This window comes from Vicia villosa, linkage group LG5 (genome assembly GCF_029867415.1).
Source record: "Vicia villosa cultivar HV-30 ecotype Madison, WI linkage group LG5, Vvil1.0, whole genome shotgun sequence".
NCBI lineage: Eukaryota > Viridiplantae > Streptophyta > Magnoliopsida > Fabales > Fabaceae > Vicia > Vicia villosa.
Window position 1 is genome coordinate 92859054 of NC_081184.1, and position 11128 is coordinate 92870181.

At 33.4% G+C, this 11128-nt stretch overlaps 2 protein-coding genes across 2 annotated transcripts; both read right to left on the reverse strand.

Annotated features, from left to right (window-relative positions):
* Positions 1-2056: 2056 nt before the first annotated feature.
* LOC131605013 (uncharacterized) lies at positions 2057-3163 on the reverse strand. The gene is made up of 3 exons (XM_058877419.1): positions 2809-3163; positions 2539-2712; positions 2057-2325 (listed from the first exon to the last, which is right to left on the reverse strand). The coding sequence occupies exons 1-3, from the start codon at positions 3161-3163 to the stop codon at positions 2057-2059; spliced, it is 798 nt and encodes a 265-aa protein (XP_058733402.1).
* A 1487-nt stretch (positions 3164-4650) lies between these two features.
* On the reverse strand, positions 4651-6213 carry LOC131605014 (cytochrome P450 94C1-like). The gene has a single exon (XM_058877420.1). It carries the CDS (start codon positions 6211-6213, stop codon positions 4708-4710), a length of 1506 nt encoding a protein of 501 aa, XP_058733403.1. The 3' UTR covers positions 4651-4707.
* Between the last annotated feature and the right edge of the window lie 4915 nt (positions 6214-11128).

Sequence of the window (11128 nt, forward strand, 5' to 3'; positions counted from 1 at the left end):
TTTTTCTACTCGATTTAAACATAAAACTGATGGGTAAAACACGATTAAGTTTATTAAATCTAATGTGGATTGATTATTTCACTAAATCCTAACTGAACATATAACGTCTCAAAATAGATAAGGAAAATAAGTATATAAACAACTGTGTTATATTTGAAGAACAACTTACATTAATCAATGATTTTAAAGCATCATGTAACTCATCATTACGTTGTTTCATGGTTAAAATCTCTTCATTGTTTCAAGTTCTTTACTCAAAACTTCCTTTTCTACTAATTCATTCTTGAAAGCATAAAGTTTGATGCTTTAAAAAATGAACAAATATGAAAGAAAGTTGAACAAAAATTAGAAGTATTTGAGAGATTTTAGGGTCTCAACAACTACAACAAAAACATCAACAATAAGAAAAAATCTATTACATAATTTTTTTTAAACAATAACAAGATAATACCTACAACATAAATATGTTTTAACAACAAGAAAAACAAGATAAAATCTCTAGGTTTCGGATCTCAACAACAACAACAAGAACAACAACAATATGAGTAGTGATGTTTAACATAACAGATCTCCGAAGAATAAGTGAAAGAAAATGATTAGGATCTTAGAAGAAGAAACAAGTCCTAAACACATATCATCTTCGTATTGGAGATAATGTGTTTATGGCTCTTGTAGTTTAGGGCTCTCTTGCTAGCTCTCTTGTTAATGGTTTTTCATTAAGGTTCTGTTTGTGTTGCTTAGCAAAGTAAAATTGAAATCTAAAAGTTAAAGTTATATATATATATATATATATATATATATATATATATATATATATATATATATATATATAAATTGGAGAAACAAATCCACTTCGGATGGAAAATAAAATCAAGGTAAAAAGTGACATATTTTTAGATTAAAAATAAAATATTTAGGAACGCGCTGCTGGGATTCGAAGCGTGTACACAAAAATAGTCACCCATTGGTTTTCATAAAAAACCGACGGAATAAATTGTATATTTGTTTTGAAAAAAACATGGTGTGTCCAGAGTTTATATCTCGATTTTTTGATATGCGAGATGAAATCGTTGTCATGAAATATAATTTTTCTAGTAGTGTACATTATGGAATCACTTCATTTCTCCCACTAATAGGTAAAACCCAGTGAATGTAAGAGGCCTAGATTATAGAAAGAGGAATCGGTCCTTCTTGAGAGATTTCGTGTTATAAATAAAGGATTTTTTAACTAGAAATAAAGATCGCTTTTCACATATCAGCAGACAAAAACACTCTCCTCTAATACAACAACAATAGGGTCTCGACTATTGCACTCACAATTAGTACATCTATATATTGGGGCCAAAACTAGAAATTTGCAGCTACAAATTAAAATTTTTTGTAATACCTTACAAGCCACTTGAATAGACAAATGAATGTTGGTGCACAATGAATAAAGATGGTGACAAAGAGAATAATAGAATAACGGCGCAAAAGAGATGAGAGAATAAATGTTGTATTCTTCTTGCGTTGTTAATAAATGATAGCTACTACAAGGCTATTTATACAAAAGAAAATTTGCCACCTAAGCCCTAACAGACTAAACTTAGTGAACAAGTTTAGGGTACAAACAGTACAATACTACAAAAATACTAAAGTACCCTTACTACTAAACAGCTAAGCTAATGGGACCCAGAAGATAACATCTTCTGGTCAACAACATCTTCTGAGTAACCATCAGAAGATCAGCCCACATCAGAACATCAGAAGCATCTTCTTCTGATTAACAACAACTTCTGAATATTGAATTACTCTTCAATACCATCCCTTAATTCATATTCAGCTAGCCAAAATCTACAACACCAACTCCATCCCTCAAACGGATAAGGTGTTCAGTCTTGACATCCTTCATCAGAACATCTGCAAGTTTCTTCTGGTTGCTACAGTGTGCAACTTTTGATACTCCATTTAGAAATGCAGATTTCTCCTTGAAAACCCATCTGACGCTGATGGTTTTCTTCTCCTTTGGAAGCTTAGTTAACTTCCAAGTCTTATTTCCTTCTAAAGCCTCAAGTTCTTATTTTATGGCATTCAGCCAGCCTTTCTTCTCGAGTGCTTCTTCAATACCCAATAGTTCAGAATCTCCTTCTGATTCTGGAACCATATCTCCTTCTGGATTTTCTTCAGAAGTTTGATTACCACCAAAAGTTCCACCTTTGTTAACTCCTGGGTCTTGTTCAAAACTACCACCTTTAGAAGTTGGATCGCCTTCAGAAGTTCCAACTTCATAATCTTTTCTTTCAGAAGCTGGACTACCTTCAGAAGCTCCGCCTTCAGAAGTTCCACCTTCAACGTCATGATTAACACCAGAAACATGATCATCTTTAGAAGCTTGTCCTCCAGAACCTATGTCTTCAGAGTTTTCCCTTCCAGAAGCATGACCACCACCAGATTCTTGATCATCATCAAAATCTGGATTAGAATCAGATTCACCATCTGACTCATCTTCAGAGTCTCCAGAAGATTCTTCATCTTCTGACTCTAAATCTTCTTCAGAACTTTCAAGTTCTGACTCATCATCAGAAGCAAAATCTTCTTCAGATTCTGACTCATCTTCTGATTCTCCTTCAGACTCAGAATCACCTTCGGATTCTGACTTGTCTTCAGCTTCAGAGTCATCTTCTAACTCTGACTCATCTTCAGAAATCTTAGATTCTGACTCTTCTTCAGAATCTTCAAAGTCATCTTCTGATTCTGAATCATATAAAAATACTCCTTCAGAATATTCAGAGTTATCTTCTTCCCCTTCAGCATCAGAAAATGACAAACTCACAGGTTCCTCATCAGATTCATAAGCCATTAATAGCACAGGTTCATCATCAGAATCTCCTCTGGCTATTTTTGCTTCTTCTTTGTTTGACCAACAATCTTTAGCAAAGTGGCCAAACCTATTACAACAGTAACACTGAATCATTCTCTTGTCATATTTCTCCTTTCCCTTCTGATGTTTCTCCTTATCAGAATAGAAGACTTCTGACTTCTGCGACCTACCATGTTTTTTCAGCTTCTGGTCCTTCTTGATAAAAGAAGCCTTCAGAGCCTGCTCAACTTCCCTCTCAGAAGTTCTTTCAGTCATGCGCAACTCTTGCGCCTCTAGACTACTTTGCAGCTCTTCTATTCTCATGGTGTCCAGATCTTTAGAATGTTCAATGGATACAACAATATAATCAAATTGAGGAGTAAGTGACCTCAATATCTTCTCTATGATTACTTGTTCAGAAAGAGTTTCTCCACAAGCCTTCATCTCATTAGTGATCACAATCACTCTAGAGATATACTCAGAGACTTTCTCATTGTTCTTCATGTTGAGATTCTCATATTGCTTTCTCAGGGATTGAAGCTTCACCTTCTTCACTGATACGTCACCACCGTAACACCTGACCAGTATATCCCACGCCTCCTTTGACGTCATAGAATCAACAATCTTCTCAAACACATTCACATCCACACACTGATGGATGAAGAACAACGCCTTTTAGTCTCTCTTCTTCGTCTCTCTCTGCGCTTCTCTTTGTTCTTCCGTTGCATCCGCTGCAACCGGAATATATCCTCTAGTGACAAGATCTAGAACATCTTGAGCACCAAATAATACACGCATTTGAATCATCCATCTATTCCAGTTTTTACCATCAAGAACTGGAAGTTTGGTATTCAAGTTGCTTCCACTCATCTTTAAACTTGTGCAGACAAAAACAGATTTCACTCACACTCACACAGTGTTTCTCAACCCACAAACAATCAAGAAAAAATGTGATTCAACACAACTTTGTTTCCCAGAAACAAAATCAATCACACAGTCACACAAACTCACGTTCACTCGTGTTTCCCTGTGTTTGGAACCAGAGCTCTAGATACCAATTGTTGGTGCACAATGAATAAAGATGGTGACAAAGAGAATAATAGAATAACGACGCAAAAGAGATGAGAGAATAAATGTTGTATTCTTCTTGCGTTGTTAATAAATGATAGCTACTACAAGGCTATTTATACAAAAGAAAATTTGCCACCTAAGCCCTAACAGACTAAACTTAGTGAACAAGTTTAGGGTACAAACAGTACAATACTACAAAAATACTAAAGTACCCTTACTACTAAACAGCTAAGCTAATGGGACCCAGAAGATAACATCTTCTGGTCAACAACATCTTCTGAGTAACCATCAGAAGATCAGCCCACATCAGAACATCAGAAGCATCTTCTTCTGATTAACAACAACTTCTGAATATTGAATTACTCTTTAATAATGAAGTCATAAAGATAGGGAATTAAAGAGATGATTTGAAGAGTCACATAACAAGATCACTTCAACTCTAAAGCTAATGCTAATGGCATTCTGAGTACAATGTAATTGTGATCATTTTAGGAAACAACTATAGTGGATGGCAATTGAAGAATAAAAGACACCAGCCATCTTGCATTTCATAATTAGCTGCATCTCACTACTACACACACCAGAACAACATTAATCAAATAACCAATACTTGAAAATAAATATTAAACTTCTTGCATAGTTTAATATTTTTTTTCTTCGCTGCATTACAGAACCAATTAGGCAATATGGAAGATAGTATATCTCGAAGCAAACACATGTATTTATTTTATTCGCACATAATATTTTTCAGTTTATTAAAGTTATTACAACCAAACATCTTACTTAAATCATATGATTCATGTTCTTTCATAAAACTTAACCGGTAAGCCATCTCTAAATGTGGTAGATAGACCCGGTGCAAATCGTGGCTCCTGATTCGATCCAACAACCCGAACATCAAACCGTCTTACTAAAGCAGCAACAACACACTTCATCTCTACAATAGCCAATTCCTTTCCCAAACAAATTCTCAGACCAGCTTGAAATACTGGATACTCAAAAGGACTTTTTGGTACAAACACACCTTCTCTCAACCATCTCTCCGGTTTAAATTCCAACAAATCGGGTCCCCAGATGGTCTCCATCCGACCCATCGCATATGGATGATAAGTAACCCGACTTCCCTTCTTCACAAAAGTACCATCCGGTAAAACATCATCTTCCAAAGCATACTTTGAATCGAACTGAACCGGTGGAAAAAACCTCATACTCTCATGGATTGCTGCATTTATATAATGCATCTCTCGCGTCTGTTCAAAAGTAGCAACTTCTTGATCCGCGGTCATTATTCGGTCTAACTCAACCCGAATCTTTTTCTCAACATCCGGGTTCTTAGACAATAAAATAAAAAACCCGGTTAATGCAGAAGCAACCGTATCACGACCAGCCAAAAGAAAACTAACAACTATATCTCTTAAATATTCGTCTTCATTTGAATTCAAAGTATTCATAAAACGCGAGAGAAGATCTTTTCGCGAATCAACTCCAATTGCAATTTCCCGTCTTTGTTTTATCATCTCTTTTGCCATGTCGTTCACCACTTTAATGGCTTTTTTCAGCTTCTTCTCCGACCCAACGTTGAAGAAACGTTTCATCTTCCATATTAACGGTGACGCGTATGTCGCTCTTTCAGCTGAAAACTTTGATGAAAGATCAAAAGCGTCGGCGAGCTTTGAAACAGGAAGTGATGGAACAAGACAACACGGGTCTAAACCAAATGAGAATTTACAAATATTGTCGAACGAGAATCTTCTAAGAATATCTTGCATGTCTAAAAAATCATCATCTCTCTGATCCGTTTTTGAAGCTATGAGAGGAATAAGCCTAGTTTTGATTTCTTCTGTAACAAGTTTCATGGCATATGAATGAATTGCAATGCTGCCTAGTTCAAGAGACGCCATTTTCCGCTGAAACTTCCATGAATCGCCGTCGACATTGAATATACCACGACCAAGAAGATCGCCAAGAAGTGTGGAAAATTGTTTCCCTTTAGGATAGTTGTTGAAATTTGTTTTGAGGATGTATTCAACGTTTTCTGGATTTGCAGTTATGGTGTTATCTAAGACGTGGACATTGATTGTTCCTGTGGGTGAGGTTTGAAGAAGATGAGTGTAGTAGTCGCAAAGGTTTATGAAGTTTTTTGACCAGCTCATGGTTAAGGAAGTTTTGCAAGTGTTGCAGTTACACCATGGTTTTATTCTTGAGATGTAGATGAGAAGAGAAAATAATGAATATAGGATGGTGAAAGAGGAGAAGAGGAAAGTGACGGTAGATTGAAGAGAAAGAGAATCTTCAAAACTCATTTTGGTTCAATATTATATTGTTGGAGGGTTGTTAATTATTAACTACTCATATAATAACCAATACAGTGGACAAAAGAAAACAAACATGGTTTTCAATGTGCAATGCTTTTGATGTATTCTTTAGGGACAACGTCTCTATTTATCACAAAAAATTGAGCAGTGTATTTTTAACCAATCACAATACAATTTAATTTTAACATATTTAATTTATTATAAAATAGTACAATTACTTATTATTTCCAATACATTTTACATTAAAAGTAATTTTATCTAACTTTTTAGTTGGATAGATAAGAATTCATCATTCTTTATTATTACTTTATTATTAAAAGATGAATTCTTATCTACCAAACTCAAAAATTTGGATAAGATTATCTTTTCATTTTAAGACGAGGCAGGTTATCGACGAGGCAGGTTATCTTTAACTGTTAGTGTTATTTTTGTTAAGCTAAAAAAAAAAGAAATATTAATATTTGTTTTTCTACATTTGGATCCTCTCCGTTTACTCTCTCCATTTTTTATTATAATTTAAATTTAAATTTATTGAATAAATGATGCATCTAATTGATATATAGTCTAAATACATTATTTGTTGAAAAAAATATAAAAAGTCAAATTTGCTTATAAAAGATAATGGAGAGTGTATTTGCTATGATATTCGTTCATGACTCATCTTAGCTATTCATTTACATTTTTCTCCCTTTTTAAAATAAAAAATATTTAGTTATTTTTTATATTAATTCTGAACGATTAGATGATGGACGTGAGAGATGCTAGAAGAGAAACAACAGAAGGTGGTGGTCTGTTTCCGCCTTAGATATACAGGTCTTTTGTAATGTTTAACAATAAATAAAGACGCATCCAAACTTAGAAAGAAAGAAAAAAAGAAACATATCACCTACTATCATTCTTATAACCAGTGATATGTTTCTTATTTTAGCGAAAGTCCTTTTAATCTTTCTTATTTTACAGTCTTTTTAAATGAAGTATTATATACACTGTATTTTTTTAATTATTTTTTTCTTTTCTTTCTTTTTTTCTTACAAAAATATATATTACTTTTAAAAATTTTATTATTGTATTTTATTTTATCATAATATATTACAAAATTAGTAAATTTATTACTAATTTTGATTAAATTATTACGATTAAATAAATTGTTACATTTAAATTTTATTTGAATAATTTAACTTAATCTAATTTAATATAGTAATATTTATAGGAATTTATAATTTTTCTCACAAATTTAACTTCTTTACTATATCAACTATGATAAAAAATTTATATATGTTTTTTTTAAAGAGAAAAATTAGTATATATTTTATATTTATATTTTATTTTATTAGAAGCCTATTTAAAAAGTTAAAACATGGCCTCTTAATTGTTAGGGCCGGCCCTGTTTCTCTTGCGTCATTCCTTCTGCCCATTATCTAATGTTTCAAAATTAATAAAAATAAATAAATAAAAAGAATTATTTTGATAAGAGATGAAAATATAAATAAAGGGATAAGATGAGAGTTGAATGGACACCATTAATAAATGCATTGGAGAAGATTCCATCAAAGACATATAAGAAGCAAAAATACTAATGTGAAACGTTTTTAAGAAAATACTAAAATGTTTATTGACTTTAGCAAAAATCATGGTTGGGGTGGTTGTGTAAAATGTCACTTTCATGTGATTTTTTTTTACCGGAGAGAAAAATAAGAAAAAATAATTATGTCGTATTTGTTATACTGTAGGAGAATTGACTTTTTTGAAATGTTGTGGATAGCAAGAGTCGCCACCAACTTTTATTTTATCCAATTGAAAAGGAAAAAGAACAGGAAAGACCTTTAAAAGAGATTGAGTTCGGGGGTAGGTTATACAAAGGGAAGGTGTAGGCACCCTTTGTATCCATGGTTATCCATGAGCTCTTAATTGCTTAGCTCACTTTTTGTTTTCGAAATGTTTGAAGTGTAGTGTGTGAATAGAAAAAGACAAGGATTTTAGCTTGTAAATAAGCGTAGCCTCGTTTTGAAAAGATTTGAAAATAAGTGGAAAAAAGAGATTGGAATTTTGAATTTGAATTTGAATAGAGCAAGCAATCAGGAGCACCTACCCTAAGTTAGAAAAATTGTTCTTTTAGCTTTTCAGTTTTGAAAGGGCTATCCATACCATAAAGAGGGCAGGTAGTCCTTTCATTGGATTTGAAAAGGATCATCGGAATTATCGTTCGCCATAAGATTGTCCCTACCATATAGAGGGTATGTAGTCTTTAGGAAAGGATAGAATAGTCATTTAGGCAACAGGCGAGGATACCTTAGCAATGGGACAATCATCTTATTTCCGAGGCAGCATCGAGGGACAAAATCTTATGATGATTTTAATGTATTAAGGCAACACTTGCTTTAGGTATCCTCGGAATCGAGGGACTTGACTATTTTAGAATCGTAATCAAAAGGCAACAGGCAGCATAAGAAGGGTTACCCTAAAGGTGTGTGTGTAACACAATCATGTGGTTTAATTCGAATATTTATCTTATAATTAGTGGTCTAATTCATTTTAACAAGGCTTGCACTCCCTAGTATTACTAACCACAGCAGAAAAATAAAGGCAGAAATTAAAGGGCAGAAATGAAAGGGCAGGAAAATAAACCTAAACTACAAAGCTTTAGGGCAGATACAAAAAAATAGGCAAACGATAAAATAAACATAATAAAAAGCAAACCCCAAATGGGGGAACAAGTTAACTATAGTTAATAGGATAAATAAGGCAAGGCAAAAAAGTAAATAAATATTAGGCAACAAATAAAAGGTAAATAAAACAAAATTAAAAAGAAAAAGGTTTTTGAAAACAACAGGGGCAAACCCTGATTTTAAAAGGTTAGTAAAAAGAAGTCAAGTTAACGGACGACACCTACCTAAGACTCCTAGGGTTACCTAAGGCTTTTAATTTAATGAGGCTAGACAAATCGTAAAAATTAATTATTGGTTTTTAACCTAATTAATTTTAAAATCGGCTAATCCTGATTAAATTAATCTAAATTATTTAACCTAATTAATTAACCCTAAATTAATTATTTAAACTTAATTTAAAATAATTACCTAAATTAAAAAATTATATATATAAAAAAGGAGTTTAGTTTGAAAAGGAAAAAAAAACTTATAAAAGATTTTAATAAAAAAAGGAGAAAAAAAAAGAAAAAGAGAAAAAACAAATAAAAATAAATGTATTAACAAAAACTTGGACCGGAATCTGGTGTGGTGAGTCCATGAGGGTTATGGTGAACCTGTGCATCCGGGGCCCTTGGATCTGAAGAGAACAGGATCTGATGGCCCTATGTTGAAGGCGCATGATGGAATTCATGAGGGGAGCGTGCACAGGATCCTCCAGCTTGTTACTTTATAAAAATATCTGGCTGGAGTGGGGATCGAACCCACGCCTCTTCAATCCCTATCCTCTTACCACTCAACCAAGACTCGCTGTTTGTTTAACATACGCAAGACGCATAATATATATAAAAACAAAAGAATCAAAACGAAAACGCGCGCGTCCCCACTATTTTTCAAATCGGACCAATGGGAAGCCTACACCTCATCGTCTTCTTGCTTGTAACCTGCAGATACTTTTTACAGCGCTTTGCAGCGAATTAGCTGCGAAAAACTAGTAGCTATAACACATGCGATTCACGAAAATCCTCAAACAAGCATAAAAATAAAAAAATGAAACCATTGGCTAAATTCGTATCGTCCTCATGATTCCAACCATGCCCATAACTTGGTCTAATTTACCCTGTATCAGAAATCCCTAAAGTGAAACCCTAAGGATCAACAATGGTGACTCACAATATAACCACGCAATGATCAACTTAAACGCCCATAATCGTTCTAAACATCATAACAATTGATAATATGCGATCAAAATTCATTTATGGATGATGAATCAAAGAAATCGAGTTTGAGTTGGATGACACAAACCGTGAATGGTAATCGCGTAGTTCAGGGCCTGTTGGCTGTGGGTAATGATCAGGAATCACTCAAGAGACTTAGGGAATCGATTGTGATGCTTGGTTTGGCTTAAAACGGCTTGAATCTTTGACTGCAAATTCACTTGGATTCACGATTTCTTGCTCCAATAATAGGGTTTATGAAGCTTCCAAAACCTCTCTAGGGGTCTGCACTTGTCCTCTATTTATGATAGAACGAATTAGGTTAACAAATTTGAAGAAAATCCACTTGAATCTTGGATTACAAGTTATGAAAATTTGATTCATGAAATCTTTCTAAAACTAGACAAATTTTGTTCCAATCATATCCATTCCAATTTGCACGAATTTCCTTTGTTTATGGGGCATTAATGATGATTGGATTTGGTTATAAGTGAGTCCCCAATCGTATCTTTGATTTTTCTCCTTGATTTCCATGATTTCATTACTTTTTAACTGAATAAAAATTCATATAAAATCAAATAAATCATATAATTTCGTGGAAATTGAATTTTGAATCTTAGATATCATAAGGATGAAGATTGGATCTTGAAAACTTGGGCTCATTTGCAAAGAAATCCATTTTGAAGCCTTTTTGTTTCACATTTTTCTCTCAAATTGTCCAACTTTGACAAGGCATATCTCTCTCAATTTTTAAGATATGGAAGAGTTCCAGGACTTTTTGGAAAGCTCAAGATATCCTCTGCAAGCCAATTTAGAACCTTTTTTTTCATTTGGAGATTTTATCCTGATGATATGGGTTTTGACAAAAAACTGCTTTTGGTTGACTTTTAGAAATGACCTATAATATTTTGATCCATATCTCTCAAATGAAGCATTTTTAGCCTTGGCATGTGAGAGACAAAGTTGTAGAGAATTCAATTTCCTTAAAAATGAGCATTTGTATGGAAAATTTCTGATGTTCCATGTGAAAGTTATGGCTGGTCA

Bases quoted from the DNA above. Each gene is read 5' to 3' on its own strand.
- LOC131605013 (XM_058877419.1), bottom strand. From the start codon at position 3,163: ATGAGAATAGAAGAGCTGCAAAGTAGTCTAGAGGCGCAAGAGTTGCGC. The intron at 2,713-2,808 runs GTTTGTCATTTT...ATGACTTTGAAG, and splicing joins ATCTGATGAGGAACCTGTGA to ATTCTGAAGAAGAGTCAGAA. The intron at 2,326-2,538 runs GTTCTGAAGAAG...ATGACGTTGAAG, and splicing joins TGATGAGTCAGAACTTGAAA to GTGGAACTTCTGAAGGCGGA.
- LOC131605014 (XM_058877420.1), bottom strand. From the start codon at position 6,213: ATGAGTTTTGAAGATTCTCTTTCTCTTCAATCTACCGTCACTTTCCTC.